At 43.7% G+C, this 22884-nt stretch overlaps 1 protein-coding gene across 1 annotated transcript in view; it reads right to left on the reverse strand.

The window, feature by feature from the left end:
• Window positions 1–22884, reverse strand: part of Deptor (DEP domain containing MTOR interacting protein) — a 148692-nt gene that overhangs the window by 77190 nt on the left and 48618 nt on the right. The window contains exon 4 of the mRNA XM_021183757.3: window positions 1480–1658. Within this exon, the coding sequence (XP_021039416.1) occupies window positions 1480–1658 (179 nt within the window). The remainder of the gene's footprint in view (window positions 1–1479; window positions 1659–22884) is intronic.

Here is a 22884-nt window from a genome sequence, read left to right on the forward strand (position 1 = left end):
ACTGAGACCCCTTTTAGATATCCTGCTGTTGCCCTGTGTTGCGGAGATCCTGTAGCTTTGGATCTGCAGGACTGGCTCCTTCCCAGGTTGTAGCAGTTTATAGATGGGGTAGATGCGGGGATGGCCAACTCACAGCTCTGGATCTGGGCTTGGGTGGTGGCTGAGACAGTCAGCCCACCAGTTCTCCTGTATCCATACCACTAGGGCAAGCTCTATGCTGCCTAAGTGAGGTCCAAGGCCAGCTCTCCTGAGTGCTACAGCCAGTGTGGGACAGGGCCAGCTCTCCCACAGTTGGCAAGAGGTAAGGGGAGAGTGATGGGGCCTGCTCTCCCACGTTCACACCCTTGGGGCCGGCTCACTTGCACCCCTGATACCAGAGTCAACTGTGTTACCCAGGTACTCATGGTGCAGGGCCAGTCCTCTGGAATGCTGCAGCCAGTGAGGGGCAGGCCCAGCTTTGCACAGCCCTTGGACATTCACACGATCCTAGGAGGCAGCCCAGACAAGGGATGCCCACATGACGCTTTGGTGGTAATAGGAGTCACTAACACTGACCATGACTCCTGCTCCTTGCATGGCCACAGACCCATACCGGGTGCTTCACAGCAGCATGGGCTGGGGCTTTTCCATGGCCTCAGGTGGCAGGGCAGGCTACTCATATCAGGCTGTTCCTCTCTGCCCTCATGTCTCCAGGTCTGTTTTTCGTCATGATGCTCAAACTGTTTCGGTTCTCTCTCTCTCTCTCTCTCTCTCTCTCTCTCTCTCTCTCTCTCTCCCACCACCACCACCTCTCCACCCTCTATTTGCCTATGGTCGTGGGCCACACCTTGGACAGTCCTCTCTGTTTGTTTTGGAGAGTTTCGCATAGCTCAGGCTGGCTCTGAAGGATTGAAGGATTGTGAACTTCCAATCTTCCTGCCTTCGCCTTCGGAGTGAACAATATGCATTGTGAGGGCCAGCTGTATGTGGAATTGTGATGTGACATCATACCTAAGCAGAGCTTCTGATACTTCTCTAAGCATCTGCCTTCCCTGGCTGGGGAGAGGGCTCAGCAGTTAAGAGCACTGTCTGCTCTTTCAGAGGATCCAGCTTCAACTCCCTGCATCCGTATGGCAATTCACAGCTCCATCAGTAACTCCCTCTTCCGGCCTCTGTGGGCACTAAGCACTCACATAAAGCAGACACACATGGAGGTGAGCCACCCATAGACATAAAATTAAAAATAAAGAAGACTTCGCCTTTCCTCTTTAGTGTCTGCTGACGCATCTGCAGAATAATACATCTCCTTAAACTGATCTCAAATAAACAGGCAGGGCAAGAAACTCGAGGACTTGAACTTGACTCTCAACATAGAAACAAGTCACAGTGCCCAGACACATCGACTCGGGGGACAGGAATGAGGAATAAGTGTGTGTCCCTACAAGCCACAGGTTATGAGACTAGTCTGTCGCCGCGGCAAGCACTGACCGGTCCACTCACCATGCTGGATGATCCCGTGGTCCATAAGCCGGTGGCAAAGCTGCTCTGCCTCTTTCCTTGTTGTGGCTTCACCTTCCTGAACCAACCAGTCCAGGAATTCGGATGCCATGAAGGTCCGCTCATACTTCACCCCCTCCTCCTCTCTAGGCTGGAGGAGTGTAGTTTCAGGGCTCATCAGTCTGGGGGGGGGGAGGGGCGAGAAAAAGAGAAGGAAAGTAAAGTAAATATATACAAAAGGAAAATGGCTCATTTGAAATCCAACACCATAGGCTTCCGGGAAGTATCACGGAAGAGCTGTCAGACAGACAGATGTAGCTGTCGTATGCTGCTACAAATGTCAATTCCAAGAGAGGGTCAGTGTAAGAAGTAAGCAAGACACCTTTTCTCCTCGTAATTAGACAAAAACCAGAAACACAGACTACAAGGCTGCATTCAAGTTATTCACCTTGAAAAGTTGGCAGCATTGGAGGTCTAACTCAGTGCTTACCTGGGCCTGGGACTGGTCCCTAGCATTGACTTCCATACTCCACAAGGAATAAAAAAAAGAAAAAGGATGGGACTGGAGAGTTGACTTGGTGGTTAAGAGTACCGACTGTCCTTCCAGAGGTCCTGAGTTCAATTCCCAGTACCCACATGGTGGTTCACAACCATCAGTAATGGGAACCGATGCCCTCTTCTGTTGTGTCTGAAGACAGCAACAGTGTACTCCTATATAATAGATAGATAGATAGATAGATAGATAGATAGATAGATAGATGGATAGATGGATGGATGGATGGATGGATGGATGGATGGATGGATAGATAGATAGATAGATATTTCTAAAAAAGGAAAAGGAATGAAAGCAAGCAGAATACTTAGGAGTTTTCTAATGCCCCGTCTTTCTTAATTGGCTTACACTGTTTTCCAATCCCATTTCCTAGACTCCTGTGTTAAAATTGTGGGATGACTTTATGTGTCACCACTCCCAATTTACACAGTCACTCTCTAAATGTGATGGCACCTGGAGACAAGGAGTTTGGGCATAATTAGCTTTTGAGATTAAAGCCCTTATGGTGAGCTTCAGAAGAGAGATGAAAGAGAGCCAGTACGGTGCCTCAGAAGATAAGGGCACTGGCCATGGAAGCCCAGTCATCTTGACTCCCAGAACTCAGGTAAGAGTGGAAGGAGAGAATCACAGAGTTGGCCTCTGGCCTCCACCCACACATGCTCACTGTGACATGCATATGTCCACCTCACATATACACCATCCATACACACCAACAAATAAATAATAATAATAGAAATAGAAATATTTGAAAAGAAGACAAAAGAAGATCTTGCCTCTTCCTTCTTGGCTGTCTCCAAGTGAAGCTGTAGTAAGAAGACAGCCATCTATGTGTACACAAGAAACAAGCCCCCACTGAACTGACTGGCATTTTGACCTTGACTTAAAAAACAAGTGTCTCTTTTGGGGTGGTGGGGGGTTCGAGACAGGGTTTCTCTGTGTATCCCTAGATGTCCTGGAACTCACTTTGTAGACCAGGCTGGCCTCGAAATCAGAAATCCGCCTGCCTCTGCCTCCCAAGTGCTGGGATTAAAGCGTGTGCCACCATGCCCAACTAACAAGTGTCTCTTGCCTAAGCCATCCAGTACACCAGAGAGAGCTAACAAACCTTTACCTGGGGGTGCCATCCTGAAATCACCACGTAAAAAGCAGGTGCAGGCTTCTAGTAGAATGGCTCCAAGGAGAACCAGGGTGGGAGGCAATAGCCAGGACCAATTCTCAGACACTGAGGCCATCTTGGACCTGCCAGGCCAACAGAAACCCAGTGTGGACCCACCAGCAACCATACATAGGAACCCAGGAAAAATAGCAGACAAATATCCATGTGACCCATAGAGCGAGAAGAAAGAGTACACCAGAGCTGTTTGAACTACCAAGTTTTAGTAGGTTTTCAATATCAGACCAATGAACCCCACTGTTATTAATGGGGAACATAAAAAAAAAATGCAGGACATACAGCAGCTATCTGAGCACTGAGAGAAAGACGAAATGACATTGCCGAGCCCTAGGAATGAAATGACATCAATGAAAGCCCCGTAGAGAGATCTGGGAGCCTGTGCTGAGGATGAGACTCCAGCAGAAGGACGGACGCACCCACAGGACAAACAAGGACACCACCATCCCCCACATCTGAAGACCCTCATGGAATTTCGAATGAAAACAGAAGAAACATTTGTCTCCTCACTTTTCACATTTTGGGCATCGTTTCCTGCCAGAACTCTCAGGTCCTTATCAATCCGGATACTGTACTTCTTCTAGATCCACTTGGGTAGCATCTGCTTACTTAACAGCTAACATTTGGAGGTCACAGCCCCATCTGAGCTGTTTAGAGGTGTTTCCTTATATAACAGGTTGACAAAAACCCAAAAAACCAAACCAGCAAATAATTTTCATGAATTCCCAGCTACACTGCATCCACATGTGTATTGAAAAGGATGTCCTTACAAAGCCAGGCGTGGTGGGACATGCTTTGTATCACTAGTCTCAGGAAGCTGAGATGGACGGTTCTTTCATTCAGATTCAGCTTGGACAACATGGTGAGACACTACTTTACATGTTTGTCTTTAAAAAAAGCAAGTAAATAAACAAACAAATAAAACTTTATCCACAGGCTGATGGGATGATGCACTGGTAAAGGCGCTTCCCTCTAAGCCTGATGCCCTGAGTTCTATCTCTAGGGATCATATGGTAGAAGGACAGAACCTACTGCTAAAAAGGATTCTCTGAAGGTCATGTGTGCTGTGGTGCGCGCGTGCATACACATACACACACACACACACACACACACACACACACTAAATGAACCAATAATGTAATTAAATTAGCATGGTTGTTAAACGTCCTCTCCACTTTCTGGCGCAGGCTCTTAGCCTTTGGTCCCACTCAGCTTCTTCCAGCATGGGCGCTGCTTTCCTTTTGAGGTGCTGAGTGGACAAGTGCACAGAGGGTTACTTCCTGGAGCCTCATGTAACCAGAAACATGACCTGCTCTGTCCTTTTGGACTTCTGCTAAGGAGCTGGTGGCCTCTGGACAAGTGGCTGGCTACCTGCTCCTGCCAAGGCTGCAGGAAAGAGGCCAGCTGGCAGGCTCAGCTCGTCCAGCTTGCCATTTAAAACACCCCAGTGTCCCCAGCTCATCCGTATTCATTTCCCCTAACAATCCAAGAACGGCCGGGCCCCATCCTGGTTGCTCCTTAAGACCCAGTCTTTTCCAAGATTGGATTTTAGTATGTACATGAAGCCTTCATGTTAGAGCAAGCATTTGGCTTCTGATTGCCTTCTGCTGTATAAAAATTACTCTCAGCGGCTGGAGAGATGGCAAGCACTGGCTGCTCTTCCAAAGGACCCAGGTTCAATTCCCAGCACCTACATGGCAGTTTATAACCATCTATGACTCCAGTCTCAGGGGATCGGACTTATTCTTCTGGCCACCATAGGGACCAGGCCCTCTCATGGTACACAGATATACATGTAGGCAAAGCACCCAAACACAGTAAAAATAAAGATTCTTTAAAATTAAGAAAAAAAAACCTCTCATTTGGTGGGTTGAATCATCATTTCATTGTCTCTTAAGTATCCTATAGATTTCCCAGGATTTAACTCCGTAGTCCCCTCTGTGGCTCTAGCTTGGAAGGCCTCTCACAATTGTGTGAAGGGGTAGCCAGAGCCAGATATTCAACCCTGCACTACGTCTTGATATAGCCTCTGCAATGGAAGGCAACCTGAGCTGCACACATGAAGCTCCAGGGCTCCAGGAAGAGGAAGCAACCGCTACCAGGATGCTGACTTTGCATCTGCCTTCTCGCCCCTCACTTCACTTCTGGATTTATTCAGATATAATTCATATATCATATGATAACTCACTTAGCTGGTACAAGTCGACGGTTTTTATCATGTGGCAATCCCCACAGTACAGGGTACAACATTGTCATCCCCCAACTAAAACATAAACAAAACAACAACAAATACCGCACAGCTACTAACAGACTGCAGCCCAGACTAGCCCAGGTCTCTGTATCCTCCCATCTCTCTTTCCCAAATGCTGTAAACATAGATACGGACCACTGTGCTTGGTTCTCTCTTTTAATATATGGTTTTTGTTCACCTCAGCTTAGTCAGCAATAAGCCATACATACATGCAATAGCCTATACTACCTAGGTTTGTGTAAGTGTACTACATAATGTTCATACAATGCCAAATTCACCTAGTAATAGGTTTCTCCTATCATGCCATTAAGCAATGCATGCAAACCCCTGACTGTACAGCATTGTGTGTGTGTGTGTGTGTTTCTTCTTCTTTTCCCATTATATATACAGAAATGGAATTGCTCAGCCATGTGGAAACTGTTCAGCTTTTTGGGAAAATGCCAGACTGCTTTCCAAATTCTCCACATTATAACCAAAAAAAGTCATTATCAGCTGTTCTCTTCCACTGTATGTGTTCTGTGGGTGTGACACTATATCACATCAAGGGTTTGGTCTGTATGACCCTGATGACTAATGACTTCGATCATTTTCATACATCTATGGTCCTTTGTGAGTATTTCCTGTGGAGGGAAGAATGGCTTACCGTTTTTGCCCATTGTGTTGTTTTTCTGAGAAACAGTCTCTTATAGTTCACAATGACCTCAAACTCATAATCCTCCTGTCTCTACCACCCAAATGTTGAGGTTTCAGGCCTGGGCCGTCACCCCTGGCTGGTTACAACCTTTTATTATTGAGTTTAACTGATTTTTACACGGTCTGAAGGTAAGTGTCTCCTTAGACGTATAGTGTTTAAATGTTTTCTCCTGTTGGGACTTAACAGGTCCCATTTTCAGAGCACAAGTTTTCATTTTGATGTGGTTCCACACATCTCCTTTCCTCTTGCCTTTGCCCAAGCACATGCGTTTACCCCCCTCGTGTTCTCTTTTCTTATATTTACTTCAATGACACAGTTTGACTTAATTATGTAAGGTGTGAGGTAAGAAGCCAATTTCATTCTTGCATGTGGCTATCCAGCTGTCTCAGCACCAGAAGAGCATTTTTTCCCCCTATTGTATATCTTGGCATAGATGTCAAATACCAAGCAACCATGACAGCTTTACTGTCTAGGCTTGAAAGTCAGAGACTATCCGGGGAGGCCACATACATGCCATCTCCTTAGAGAACCATAGCATGCGTAGCTAGAAGGAGGAAATGCTTAGGGCCATCTTTAGGGAATCACTGCACTTGCCTTATTTTAGTTACTGAATTGTATTTTCTTTTTTCTTTTCTTTCTTTTTTTTTGGGAGGGGGGAGGTTGCTTCTTCTCCTTCTCCTTCTTCTCTCCCTTTTCCTACCTCTCCTCCTCCTCTTCTTCTTCAGATTTGTTTATTTCATATGTGTGAGTACACTGTTGCTATCTTCAGACACACCAGAATCAGATCCCATTACAGAAGATTGTGAGTCACCACGTGGTTGCTGGGAATTGAACTCAGGACCTTGGGAGGAGCAGTCAGTGCTCTTTACCGCTAAGCCAGCTCTCCAGCCCCCCAATGGTACTTTCAAATCTATAGCACACCCACAGTTTTGTGTCATCTCTGTATTACTTATCTCCATGGTACTTTTTTTTTAAGCATGAGCTAATTCCTTATGTGTACAGTGGTGACAGTAACGGTGTCTAGAGTCAGAGAGATGGCTCGGCTGATAACGGTGCTTACTCTGCCAACCTGATGGCCTGAGTTTGACCCTTGAGACTCCCGTATTATAGGAGTGAAAACTGACTCTCACAAACTGCCCTCTCATCTCCACATGGCACACATTTGCACACATGTGCAACACACACACACACACACACACACACACACACACACACGTAATAATTTAAAACATAATTGTACTTAGTTGTGGGAGTTTCTATTCAGTTTAAATGTGATAATATGGACAAACATCAGTCAGTGCCTGGTCAAACAGTGGCTGATGCCTATACTCCTAGCATTCAAAAAGAGACGGAGGCAGGAGGATCTGCTCGGAGTTTGAGGCTAGTTTGAGCTACAAATAAGTTTCAGGCTGGTGAGGGATATGACATAAGATTCTACTTCAAGAATTATTCTGCCCCCTTCCCACCAACAAATTATTGGGCTTAGTACATCAGAAACCTGAATAAACTTAATCCTGTGTATGATGACGACGACTACCCTAAAGGTTTCATGTGGCTACTATAGAAGGGAAAAGTCAAACTCCATCTTGCATCAAAATTAAGATTCTTTATATATTTCTACTAACAAGGACATCCACTCCGTTTTAGTTGGTAATCCAGAGGATGGCTGTTGGTCTGAACCATCTTCCGTTTTATAAAGCAAACTGACTTTTAGTAAAGCTATCTATATGTTGGCCTATCAATCAGCATGGCACAAAGCCACCGTCCATCGACACAGCTGTGCATGGCTGAGCCTTGCCTTCTGCCAACACTCAGCAGATTCTGCTCATGCTTCTGAGCTTGTTTCCAACTTTCCTGGTGTGTATCTCAGTCAGATTTCCCAGATTCACATTAACCCAGAGGAAAGGCCATACAATAGAAGGAACTGCCCCATTCAGGTGCCCAAACAGGAATAGAAATGAGCTGATAGCGATCTCCTTACACACTGAAAAAAAAAAAATTCAAATGGGCCAGGCAAGCCTTGTGTAATGTGGGAAAATATGGGAAATGTATCCAGGGTCCAAGGTTGGGACAGGCAAGGCATGGCGGTGCATGTCTATTTCCAACGCTTGGGAGGGTGGAGGCAGGAGAATCAGGAATTCACGCCTATTTCCTGCTACATAAGGAGTCTGAGGCCAAGTCAGGTATAGGGATGCTCACCTTTAATCTCAGCATTCGGGGAGGCAGAGGGAGGTGGCTCCTCGTGAGTTTGAGACCAGCCTGGTCTACATATCACTATCTTCCAGGACACCCAGGGCTACATAGTGAAATCCTGTGGGGGGGGGGGGGGGAGAGAGAGAGAGAGAGAGAGAGAGAGAGAGAGAGAGAGAGAGCGCTAGCTTAGTTTGAGGCTAGCCTAAGTTGTCTCACAAGCAAGCAAGCAGGACTCTGGGGAAGTTCAAAATTACCATGAGGGTATGAGGCTGAAGATATGAGGGATTTAAGAAGAAAGCTTTTCAGAAACATATCAGGCTACCCTGGGATACACAGCATGACCTCCCAGTGCTGGGGTAGAAAGAGCATGGGCGAGGCTAGCCAGGGCTAAGGAGCAAATTTAATATCAGCTTGTGCTATAAAGTATGATGTGGTCCCAAAGGGGGAAAAGTATTGAATAAAACAAAATAAAGTCATATGTTAATGTGACCATGACTGAAAATTTTAAAATACCTATTCACTCAAATATTAATAGGGTTATTTCTGAGGGTGGGCTAGGAATGATTTCTTTTTATCCTGAGAGTTATCTATAACTCAAATTCTCCCTCCTCCCCGACCGACGGAGCACTTAGCCTATACTTTTATAGAAACCAAAGAAAGTGTTGTCAACGAAGAAGTCAAACTATGGTTAGGTTCCTGGCTAACCAGGTGTTTAGCTAGTGATCAAAACAACACAACACAACACAACACCTTATTTTGCTCTCCCGTACAATAAACTAGTCTCCGAGGCATAACTGACACATGAGTGTTTTCAACAGTTTTGAATGCATGATCCAGACCGACTTGAGTTGAGTAGGAAGATAGCATTAATTAGAGATAAATGCTTATATGACTATTGGACGTTTTAAGTATGCTGATATTATAGCTATCTATATAGAGTTATAGATTTGTTGTTCCTAATTGGGGTGTGAAGTGGTAAGAGAACAGCACTATTCCATTAACACGTATGAGTATAAATACTGCCTTCTGGGAAAGGGAAGGGAAGGGGAGGGGTGAACAGCAGGAGACATTGACCAAACATGTCCTCTGACCCATTATCCCCTCCATGCCCTACCCAAAACAGAGTCTACTCATTCTGCCTTCAGACCTTGCTCCCCCCTGTTCTTAACCGTTTTCTTCCTTCCATCCTTTTCTAGAAATATCTAAACTCTTCCTGAGAAGTAGGGCTCCTAAAACCAAGCACGGTGAGCACGTCTGTAATGTCAGCCTTCAAGAGCACATCTGTAATGTTAGCCTTCAAGATTGAAGCAAGATGGCTTCCATGAGTTTGAGACCAGCTGAGGGTAAACAGTGAGTTCCGGGCTGTACAGTCTGGATTATGCATTGAAATTCTATCTTAAAAACAAACAAACAAACAAACAAACAAACAACCCTCAAGAGTGACTGCCCCTATGATACAGGATGCATGCTGGTGATGGAGAGGAGGGCTGAGATCTAGGCTCAGGGGCTCATGCCCAGTACTGTGTGAAGATGGGAGCTGTGCTGGCCAAAAGGAAAGAGCAGAGGAGTGGAGGGAGCAGGCCTCACAGAGAGAAACTGGATAGAAGGTGGAATCTTGTTTTCTATCATCAATTAAGACCTTAAGTCTCCATCAAAGTATCTAAACTAAGTAGCAACCTACATAGCGTTTACTCTTTCTCCCTAAACCTAAAATTAAAGCAACAACAAAAACTTTAAAAAAAAAATGAACTTAAAAGTCACAGTTTTTCTCCTACATGTATCCCTGTAGTCTCCCCCCAACCCACACACACACACATAAATATATGTAGGGTCCCACTTGTAACCCATGCTGTCTTATGGCTGTCCCCCTGTCTTAGACTCCTAAGTACGTAGATTACAGATGGGAGTCACTATACCGAGTTTGACTTTTTGTTTTCTTTTTTCTTTCTCCAGACAGGGTTTCTCTGTGAAGCCCTGGCTGTCTTAAAACTCCGAGAGATCTGCCTGCTTCTGCTTTCCCCACGGCTGGAAAAAGGCCTGCACCACCACACCCAGCTTGAGATCAACAGTTAATGGAGCTTTTCTCTGCTTACTTTTTGAAGCAGCAGGTATTGAACCCAGGACTTCACACTTATTGGCAAAGCTCACTCTGAGCTGTGCTCTCAACACTTCTCCCTGTCTTCAGAAACAGAGCTCACAGAGAAGTGAGCTGGAGTTCACTGAGGGGCAATTGTAACATTTAAGCATGGTATTTAACAGAGAGATGCTCATGAGAAGGATAGTTCATATGCAAGGCATGGGTACCACTTCTTCAAGATAAGGTAGGTCAGTCCCTGTTTTGTATGGAATGGGGTCTCATGTAGTTGAGTGTAGTTTCAAGCTTTATAATGTAGTGGAGCTGGCCTCAAATTCCTGGTCCTTCTATGTCCATTTATCAACTGAGGGATTAAAGGCCTGTGATACCATTATCTGTCTGTCTGTCTGTCTGTCTGCCTGCCTGCCTGCCTGGTCTATCTATCTATCTATCTATCTATCTATCTATCTATCTATCTATCTATCCATCCATCCTTTCTCTTTCTCTCAAGACAGAATGGCTAGCCTCAAGCTCCTTATAGTGACTCTCTTGCTTCACACTCTTGACTTTGTGATTATAGGCATGAGTCATCACACCTGGTTTTTTCTTTTTTAAATATAAACCTGTGTCAGTCTGTCTCTCTGTCTGATTGTCTGTTGTTTGTCTATCTCTCATTTATTTCTATAGAACAGGGTCTTGAACCTAGGGTTTTGTACGTGCTAAGTAAACACTCTACAGGTACATTTTTTATGTGTTTGCTTGCTTGTTTGTTTGTTTATGAGACAGGGCCTCTCATTGGTCTGAAACTAAATTAGCTGGCCAATGAGCCCCAAACATCCCCCTTTCTTTGTTTCCCTGCGCTGAAATTACAAGTGTGCCATCATACATAGTTTCTTTTTATCATGAGGGGTCGGGGGGTTGAACTGCCTGAGCTCTCTCTGGACTAACCCCCTTAGCTTATTTTACATAGGGTCTTGCTATGTCCGTCTGGTTGGCTTCCAACTTGAAATCGTAACTGCATACACAGACCTGTACCTCCAGGCCAGGTATAATACATTATTGTTACCCTTCCAACTAAACTAGGAACTCCTAACAGACCATCATGGTGTCTTAAAGGTTCTCATTTCTTAGACATCTAAATTCAGAGGAGGTAGATGTTAGAAGTTCAAAGACTATTCTCTAACCAACTGAGGGAAGACTAAGTAAATACCACTGGCAGTAGCCAAGGACTGTCATCTCTCTCCTCTCTGAAGAGCCTTTCCTCTTTGCTTGCTATTTTGAATTAGGTGGAAGCAAATGAGACACTAATATTCTGAAACCCAAGCTGTAATTTTCACATTCCCCATGGTTTTTACTGTTCTCTGAAGAGTCATTTTGTGAGCTTACATGCATTTGAGAGAGAAGCCAAGTATGGATTCGAAGCCACAGCCATTCTAAAAGGCTTCATTCAACTACAGGAGCCTAACCAAACACTATACAAGAGGGGCAGAGACCAGGCATGGCTGCACTCAGCTCAAAACAAGCCACAGCAAGCCTTGCAGACTTTCCCTATGATCGGAGGAGGAGCGGGGCTTTATAACGGTTCATTAGATAAAGTTATTATTTATTGTGTATATTTTCATAATCATGAGACAATAGAAGTATTAGTTGTGTTATAAAAGTAATATGCCTTCTCACTTAGAAATCACTTCATACTTGAAGATTCATAAAGGAAAGACTGTAAGAGAACTGGTCTAGAAGAGGCTAACACCCAAGATATGGTCACCTCATATAGAATATTTTACTAACCTTAGGCTTAGACATTCCACATAATCTGTCATCCTTAAATTTCTTTTAGCTCCAGCCTGAGATTACACTTTGAGTAATTTAAAAAGAGACACCAGATTGCAAGTCTGGTCTCTTGGGCAGTTGGGAGATTTACACAGTAGAAATATAACCAGCATTATTTCTTAAGTATACCAGTGCTGTTTTCAAAGAGTTATTTTATAGGGCCATCTTGCCCACCTGTTAGAATTAAGATTTTCCTAATAAGAGCACAGAGGGTTTAATATGATGGACCAAGATGTAATGACGATTATGACCCTGAGCTGTAAACTGGAACTACTCCTTAGTTCTTTGATAGGAGGCGGGGGGCAGGCTTAATGGCTGGTTTTAAATCAGGTTTGTCTACCTTTGCTATAGGAATGGCACCTACTTGGAGGTCAATCTTGGTGAATGAACATCAGCAGAAACTTTCTCAGTCACCCTAAACTCCAATCATGGTATCCCTTTTTCTTCCTCACAATGTCTAATGTCTGGTTGGTAGACTTCTTACTTTCCAGCCATACTGCAGACCTTTAGTTAAAGTCTATTTTATGGTAGGGCCACAAGCGTCTTCCGGTCAGAAAAGCACCGGGGTAGCTAGGGCGCAGGGTCGGCTGACACTCGCCAGCTACCCACAACACCCACCACAGGATCTTAAGACTTCTGGTGAGTGGAACACAGCTTCTGCTCCAATCCAATTGCACGCAGGACCTGAGACTGCATTAGTTAGGGAAGCAGAAACCAGCCTGAGTAGGGCCACAGGCCTCATCCGGCCGCACCGGAGCTAGAGCGCAGGGTCTGCTGACACCTGCCAGCTAACCACGACCCCCGCCACAGGATTTTGAGACTGCTGGTGAGTGGAACACAGCTTCTGCTGGTGAGTGGTCCAATCACGCGGGACCTGAGACTGCTTTGGTTGGGGAGGCAGAAATCCGGTCTACGTAGGGCCACAAGCCTCTTCCGGTGTCAGAAGAGCACCAGAGTAGCTAGGGCGCAGGGTCTGCTGACACTCGCCAGCTACCCACAACACCCGCCACAGGATCTTAAGACTTCTGGTGAGTGGAACACAGCTTCTGCTCCAATCCAATTGCGCGCGGGAACTGAGACTGCATTAGTTAGGGAAGCAGAAAACCGGCCTGAGTAGGACCACAGGCCTCTTCCGGCTGGACCAGCACTGGGGTACCGCCAGCTACCCACGACCCCCGCCACAGGATTTTGAGACTGCTGGTGAGTGGAACACAGCTTCTGCTCCAATCTTTAAACAGTGACATCGACAACAACTAACCCCAAAGATTACCAGATGGCGAAAGGTAAACGTAATAATCTTACTAACAGAAACCAAGACCACTCACCATCATCAGAACCCAGCACTCCCATTTCGCCCAGTCCAGGGCACCCCAACACACCGTAAAAGCTAGACACGGATCTAAAAGCATATCTCCTGATGATGGTAGAGGACTTCAAGAAGGACTTTAATAACACACTTAAAGAAATACAAAGGAACACTGGTAAACAGGTAGAAGACAGTAAAGAGGAAGCACAAAAATCCCTTAAAGAATTGCAGGAGAACACTGCTAAAGAGTTACAAATCCTTAAAGAAAAACAGGATAACATAATCAAACAGGTAGAAGTCCTTACAGAAAAACAGGAAAACACATCCAAACAGATGATGGAAATGAACAAAACCATACTAGACCTAAAAAGGGAAGTAGACACAATAAAGAAAACCCAAAATGAGGCAACACTGGAGATAGAAACCCTAGGAAAGAAATCTGGAACCATAGATACGAGCATCAGCAACAGAATACAAGAGATGGAAGAGAGAATCTCAGGTGCAGAAGATTCCATAGAGAACATCGGCACAACAATCAAGGAAAATGTAAAATGCAAAAAGATCCTAACTCAAAACATCCAAGAAATACAGGACACATTGAGAAGACCAAACCTACGGATAATAGGAGTGGATGAGAATGAAGATTTTCAACTCAAAGGACCAGCAAACATCTTCAACAAAATTATAGAAGAAAACTTCCCAAATCTAAAGAAAGAGATGCCCATGAACATACAAGAAGCCTACAGAACTCCAAATAGACTGGACCAGAAAAGAAATACCTCCCGACACATAATAATCAGAACAACAAATGCTCTAAATAAAGATAGAATACTAAAAGCAGTAAGAGAAAAAGGCCAAGTAACATATAAAGGCAAGCCTATCAGAATTACACCAGATTTTTCACCAGAGACTATGAAAGCCAGAAGATCCTGGACAGATGTTATACAGACACTAAAAGAACACAAATTCCAGCCCAGGCTACTATACCCAGCCAAACTCTCAATTAACATAGATGGAGAAACCAAAGTATTCCACGACAAAACCAAATTCACACATTATCTCTCCACGAATCCAGCCCTTCAAAGGATAATAACAGAAAAAAACCAATACAAGGACAGGAACCACGCCCTAGAAACAACAAGAAGGTAATCCCTCAACAAACCTAAAAGAAGACAGCCAAATGAACAGAATGCCAACTTTAACAACAAAAATAACAGGAAACAACAATTACTTTTCCTTAATATCTCTTAATATCAATGGACTCAACTCCCCGATAAAAAGACATAGACTAACAAACTGGCTACACAAACAAGACCCAACATTTTGCTGCTTACAGGAAACTCATCTCAGAGTAAAAGATAGACACTACCTCAGAATGAAAGGCTGGAAAACAATTTTCCAAGCAAATGGTATGAAGAAACAAGCTGGAGTAGTCATTCTAATATCTGATAAGATTGACTTCCAACCCAAAGTCATTAAAAAAGACAGAAAGGGACACTTCATACTCATCAAAGGTAAAATCCTCCAAGAGGAACTATCAATCCTGAATATCTATGCTCCAAATACAAAGGCAGCCACATTCATTAAAGAAACTTTAGTAAATCTCAAAGCACACATTGCACCTCATACAATAATAGTGGGAGACTTCAACACACCACTTTCATCAATGGACAGATCATGGAAACAGAAACTAAACAGGGACACAGAGAAACTAAGAGAAATTATGAATCAAATGGATCTGGCAGATATCTACAGAACATTCTATCCTAAAACAAAAGGATATACCTTCTTCTCAGCACCTCATGGTACCTTCTCCAAAATTGACCACATAATTGGTCACAAAACAGGCCTCAACAGATACAAAAATATTGAAATTGTCCCATGCATCCTATCAGATCACCATGGACTAAGGCTGATCTTCAATAACAAAATAAATAATAGAAAGCCAACCTTCACATGGAAACTGAACAACACTCTTCTCAATGATACCTTGGTCAAGGAAGGAATAAAGAAAGAAATTAAGGACTTTTTAGAGTTCAATGAAAATGAAGCCACAACATACCCAAACTTATGGGATGCAATGAAAGCATTTCTAAGAGGAAAACTCATAGCTCTGAGTGCCTCCAAAAGGAAACTAGAGAGAGCACACATTAGCAGCTTGACAACACACCTAAAAGCACTAGAACAAAAGGAAGCAAATTCACCCAAGAGGAGTAGACGGCAGGAAATAATCAAACTCAGGGGTGAAATCAACCAAGTGGAAACAAGAAAAACTATTCAAAGAATCAACCAATCAAGGAGCTGGTTCTATGAGAAAATCAACAAGATAGATAAACCCTTAGCCAGACTCACTTGAGGGCACAGGGAAAGCATCCTAATTAACAAAATCAGAAATGAAAAAGGAGACATAACAACAGATCCTGAAGACATCCAAAACACCATCAGATCCTTCTACCAAAGGCTATACTCAACAAAACTGGAGAACCTGGATGAAATGGAGAAGTTCCTAGACAGATACCAGGTACCAAAGTTGAATCAAGATCAGGTTAATGATCTAAACAGCAATATATCCCCCAAAGAAATAGAAGCAGTCATTAATAGTCTCCCAACTAAAAAAAGCCCGGGACCAGATGGTTTAGTGCAGAGTTCTATCAGACCTTCAAAGAAGATCTAATCCCAGTTCTTCACAAACTATTCCACAAAATAGAAACAGAAGGTACTCTACCCAACTCATTCTATGAAGCCACAATTACTCTGATACCTAAACCACAAAAAGACTCAACAAAGATAGAAAACTTCAGACCAATATCCCTTATGAATATTGATGCAAAAATCCTCAATAAAGTTCTTGCTAACTGAATCCAAGAACACATCAAAACAATCATCCTTCCTGACCAAGTAGGTTTCACCCAGGGATGCAGGGACGGTTCAATATACGGAAATCCATCAATGTAATCCAGTATATAAACAAACTCAAAGACAAAAACCACATGGTCATCTCGTTAGATGCGGAAAAAGCATTTGACAAGATCCAACACCCATTCATGATAAAAGTCTTGGAAAGATCAGGAATTCAAGGCCCATACCTAAACATGATAAAAGCAATCGACAGCAAACCAGTAGCCAACATCAAAGTAAATGGTGAGAAGCTTGAAGCAATCCCTCTAAAATCAGGGACTAGACAAGGCTGTCCACTTTCTCCATACCTATTCAACATTGTACTTGAAGTCCTAGCCAGAGCAATTCGACAACAAAAGGAGATCAAAGGGATACAAATTGGAAAAGATGAAGTCAAAATATCACTTTTTGCAGATGATATGATAGTATATATAAGTGACCCTAAAAATTCCACCAGAGAACTCCTAAGCCTGATATATAAAATTAACTCAAACAAATCAATGGCCTTTCTCTACACAAAGAATAAACAGGCTGAGAAAGAAATTAGGGAAACAACACCCTTCTCAATAGTCACAAATAATATAAAATATCTTGGCGTGACTCTAACTAAGGAAGTGAAAGATCTGTATAATAAAAACTTCAAGTCTCTGAAGAAAGAAATTATAGAAGATCTCAGAAGATGGAAAGATCTCCCATGCTCATGGATTGGCAGGATCAACATTGTAAAAATGGCTATCTTGCCAAAAGCAATCTACAGATTCAATGCAATCCCCATCAAAATTCCAAATCAATTCTTCAACGAATTAGAAAGTGCAATCTGCAAATTCATCTGGAATAACAAAAAACCTAGGATAGCAAAAACTCTTCTCAAGGATAAAAGAACCTCTGGTGGAATCACCATGCCGGACCTAAAGCTTTACTACAGAGCCATTGTGATAAAAACTGCATGGTACTGGTATAGTGACAGACAAATAGACCAATGGAATAGAATTGAAGACCCAGAAATGAACCCACACACCTACGGTCACTTGATCTTCGACAAGGGAGCTAAAAACATCCAGTGGAAGAAAGACAGCATTTTCAACAAATGGTGCTGGCACAACTGGTTGTTAACATGTAGAAGAATGTGAATCGATCCATTCCTATCTCCTTGTACTAAGGTCAAGTCTAAGTGGATCAAGGAACTTCACATAAAACCAGAGACACTGAAACTTATAGAGGAGAAAGTGGGGAAAAGCCTTGAAGATATGGGCACAGGGGAAAAATTCCTGAATAGAACAGTAATGGCTTGTGCTGTAAGATCAAGAATTGACAAGTGGGACCTCATGAAACTGCAAAGCTTCTGCAAGGCTAAAGACACCATCAATAAGACAAAAAAACCACCAACAGATTGGGAAAGGATCTTCACCTATCCTAAATCAGATAAGGGACTAATATCCAATATATATAAAGAACTCAAGAAGGTGGACTCCAGAAAGTCAAATAACCCCATTAAAAAATGGGGCTCAGAACTGAACAAAGAATTCTCACCTGAGGAATACCGAATGGCAGAGAAGCACCTGAAAAAATGTTCAACATCCTCAATCATCAGGGAAATGCAAATCAAAACAACCCTGAGATTCCACCTCACACCAGTCAGAATGGCTAAGATCAAAAATTCAGGTGACAGCAGATGCTGGTGAGGATGTGGAGAAAGAGGAACACTCCTCCATTGTTGGTGGGATTGCAAGCTTGTATAACCACTCTGGAAATCAGTCTGGCGGTTCCTCAGAAAATTGGACATAGTACTACCGGAGGATCCAGCAATACCTCTCCTGGGCATATATCCAGAAGATGTCCCAACCGGTAAAAAGGACACATGCTCCACTATGTTCATAGCAGCCCTATTTATAATAGCCAGAAGCTGGAAAGAACCCAGATGTCCCTCAACAGAGGAATGGATACAGAAATTATGGTACATTTACACAATGGAGTACTACTCAGCTATTAAAAAGAATGAATTTATGAAATTCCTAGCCAAATGGATGGACCTGGAGGGCATCATCTTGAGTGAAGTAACACAATCACAAAAGAACTCACACAATATGTATTCACTGATAAGTGGATATTAGCCCAAAACTTAGGATACCCAAGATATAAGATACAATTTGCTAAACGCATGAAACTCAAGAAGAATGAAGACCAAAGTGTGGACACTGTGCCCCTTCTTAGAATTGGGAACAAAACACCCAGGGAAGGAGTTACAGAGACAAAGTTCGTAGCTGTGATGAAAGGATGGACCATTTAGAGACTGCCGTATCCAGGGATCCATCCCATAAGCAGCTTCTAAACGCTGACACCATTGCATACACTAGCAAGATTTTGCTGAAAGGACCCAAATATAGCTGTCTCTTGTGAGACGATGCCGGGGCCTAACAAACACAGGAGTGGATGTTCACAGTCAGCTATTGGATGTATCACAGGGCTCCCAATGGAGAAGCTAGAGAAAGTACCCAAGGAGCTAAAGGGATCTGCAACCCTACTGTTGGAACAACATGATGTACTAACCAGAACCCCGGAGCTCTTGTCTCTAGCTGCATATGTATCGAAAGATGGCCTAGTCGGCCATCAATGGAAAGAGAGGCCCATTGGACTTGCAAACTTTATATGCCCCAATATAGGGGAATGCCAGGGCCAAAAGAATGGGAATGGGTGGGTAGGGAAGTGGGGGGGCGCTATGGGGGACTTTTGGGATACCATTGGAAATGTAATTGAGGAAAATATGTAATAAAAATATTAAAAATTTAAAAAAAAATAAAGCACTCATCATAGCTCCTGGCTCCGCGCAGCAGAGGACAACATGATACCCACAAGCAACCCACCCAACAGTTGACCCTTGCAGAGTTGGGCAAGAGTTCAAACTGTTCAGAAGCGCCAAAGCCAAGAATCTGCCATGGGTTTGTTGTCGGACAGTGGTGGTTGTAACAGAAAAACCAAAGTAGTTAAATTACATTAAAAACAATACAGTCTGCGTTTTTTTTTTTAATTTATTTTTGTATATTAAGCCATGAATTCACAGCGAATGGGCTCCAGCAGCTCAGGCTCCTCCCTGTTGGTCCTCCCAGTGCATGCCTCTCTGGGTGGAGCCGGCTGTTGAAGCCAACCTTTTTCTTTGGCTTCCTTCTTTGCCCTGATCGTCCCCCTTCCCCCCCACCCCCCACAAGGCTTCTCTGCTCTTAGGGTGCTTAATAGGGCCAATCTGCACATTTCTTCTCCCGGCAAGAATCTTGCCCTCAATTTGGTGGTTTACAATGATACCCACGGCAAGCTGGGTGACATTGCAGACTCTTCCTGTGATGCCATGGTAACACTTAAGAGGCTTGGGACCAGCGCTCATTCCCTCGACCTCTAAGGTATCACGCTTCTCGTAGATTTTCAAGTAGATGACCAGAGGAAGAGCTCCATGCTCCCTCAGAGACCAGAGGTGCCTACCCTTTATCCATTTCCCTTTGCATTTGTCATCTGGCCGAGTTACTAGGAAATGGTTGCCACGGCCCAAAGGCTCAGTTACTTTTTTTTTTTTTAATTAAGTTTAATATTCTAGAAAATTCCAAAGCTAATTTGTTCAGGATGTTAAGCCATGGTGGACCACAGAAGTGTTTGTAAAATGTTCAGTCAGTGGCTCCATGGGTAATAACACTAAACTATATATGCATTTTAACTTTGGTAAATTTAAGAATAATAGTCGGATATTTTTCTTGCTAGCAGGAAGGGATTTTTCAGGGGGGCCCTAAAATGGATAACTGCTTTCTGCCAGTGTCCTGCGTTTTCCAGTTGGTAGAAGAATGCCTTTATTTTCTCTCCCAAGCCCCGTGCAAAGGGACTGTAATTAGGCACGGATTTTTTTCATTTAACAAACAAAAGCCTGGGAAACAATATAACTGTCGTGTGTTCCAACTGTCCCTATGTTTCACCCAAAGCCACCAGCTAAGGGAGTTACCGCATGCGGTGTCAATGATGAGGGTCGCCATCTGCCATTAGAGATTCAGCATGTGGTCCACTGGTACCACTCCTCTAATATCCACGTGTACCTGGTTTCAGTATGTGCTCCCCAATCCCTGCTGCTCCATGAGGCTTGATGGCACTTCCCTTGATGATGCGGATTGCTGATCACTCGCCCTGCCCCACCTCCCTTACCTAACAATAGGAGATAGTCTCTAAAAGGGACTTTTATGACATTTTCCAGATGGAATCCATGACCATCAATAAGAGCTAGATAAAAAAAAAAAAAGAGTTCAAAGCACTCTAGATATGGACGTCACCTTCCACAGTTACCTGCAAGGAAATCTAATTCTTAAAAATTATCATTGATGGGCTGGAGAGATGGCTCAGCAGTTAGGGGCACTGACTGCTCTTCTGAAGATCCTGAGTTCAGGTCCCAGCAACCACAGAGCGGCTCACGGCCATCTGTAATGAGATCTGATACCCTCTTCTGGTGTGTCTGAAGACAGCTACAGTATACTCATATACATAAAATAAACAAGATATTAAAAAAAAGAGGCACTGATAAAAAAATAGCATTGACATTATCATTATTGCTACTATCATTATTTTAGTATGAAGCAAAGTTGAGGTTTATTAAGAAAACAAGAGTATATACCCAAGGGGTGGGTACAGGCCTCTCATGCTCAATTTTTTTTTTCCTATTCCAATTATGAAAAAGAAGTGAGCCTATGCTAAATGCAAATTTTGGTCAGTATAACTTTTTCCTGTTGCTGTTAATTGTATTTAGCATTCACGGCACGAGAGGTACACATATAAAGGCATTCACATGGAGGTCAAAGACAACTTCATGGAGCCGGTTCTCTCCTTCCACCATTGCGTAAGCATGGGGAGTCAAACCCTGGCCCTTGGGCCCACACCGCAAGTGTGTTCGCTTTCTGAGCCATATAGCTGGCCCCAGGATCAGTCCTGAATGACAGAAAGACTTTTAGTGTTTTAGTTTGCTCATCTCTAACTCACTTTCCTTACTGGGAATTGATGGTGAACACCTCTCTTTCCTAGAGAAGTTAGAAAAATCAAACAAATCTGTGAGCAATAAGTAGGATCCCACCAAAGTATGACAAGGTTGTGGAAGTGGAGGGAGGGGCTGGCTCTGGTTAGTACTCAGGGCTTTTGAATAGTCATAAGCAGAGCCTACAAGGAATAAGTCTGAACAGAGTGGTCTCAAAGGAGGGAGACTCTTGGTTTACTCCATCGTGACTATCCCACAGCTTCGGAGAGAGAGAAAGGGGCTGCCTCCTTTCTTAGGTGAAAATGAGCACATACTCATCTATCTAGTTACCCTTTCCCCAAACATACAAGGGAGGATATTTGCATTAGAGAGTGAGGGTTCAAGATCACGGATCTTGGAGTTTCCTGTTATGCTGGAGAGACTAAAACATGAGACGCATTACAGTTACCTTGGAGAGCTGGCTGCAGAACCAAGGGTGATACAGCAGAGATGCAGGGAGCCAAGAACTTCATCCTTGGCCCATTAAATCTGTACTCCAGCAAAAAGGCCAGTTGGAGTACCATGTGCCAAGTGCCAACACTAGTCAGTGTACCATGCATCAGTTTTGTCTCTCTTACTCTTCAAGATATATAATCAGTAAAGGTACAAGCAGCAATAATGACAAAATGACTACAAACAAGTGACTTTCCCATTTATAGGAAATAGACAGTCCAGCCCTCCTTAACTGGAAGAAGTTAAGAACTCCTTTCTGATCCCAGGATCCACCAACCAGGGTCCAGTCAGGAGGTAGCAGGATCATACAAATGCACTAGCAAAGGGCAGTTTATAGCCCAGCATGGTGGTCTAAGCCTAAGCCCAGCACCCAGGATTTAGATGCTACCAGGGCTATGTGACACTCTCAAATAAATACAGGACAAACATAATAATAGAAACAGACAGAAAGGCAGTTTATAATAAGGAGCTCCTAAAACCAGGAGCAGATCTAAGGAACACATGGAGGGATGAGGAGGCAGAGACCTAGCCAACTGGTTTGCTCATGATCATCAACACCACTAGCCCTGATGGTTATGGGAGAGGGTTTATTTCAGGCCCACAGGACAGGTGTGAGGAGGGTGTTGTTTGTCCCCAAACGTAGCCTCCAACTATAGTGAGGGAGCAGAGGAATTCATGACAGTGCCTCCCACTGACAGAGTCTGACTTAAAAGCAGACCAGGAAGCCCTGGAAGCAATTCATACAGGTGAGTCTCTGGGGCCTTGGAAAGTGGGGGAGGGGCGATCTCATCGCCCCTTGGGTAAGACTAGGTTACATTTAATACACAGGGAAAACCACCTTACGCGGTAAAATGCAAAAATCCTACTGTAGCTGAGACTCCATTGGACTGGTCCGCACAGCAAGGCTGAGTGGGGGATGGCCACTTTCTTTCCATAACACGTAAGAAAACAGA

This window comes from Mus caroli, unplaced genomic scaffold (genome assembly GCF_978045245.1).
Source record: "Mus caroli unplaced genomic scaffold, Mus_caroli_1 scaffold_16, whole genome shotgun sequence".
In the NCBI taxonomy this organism is placed as follows: Eukaryota; Metazoa; Chordata; class Mammalia; order Rodentia; family Muridae; genus Mus; species Mus caroli.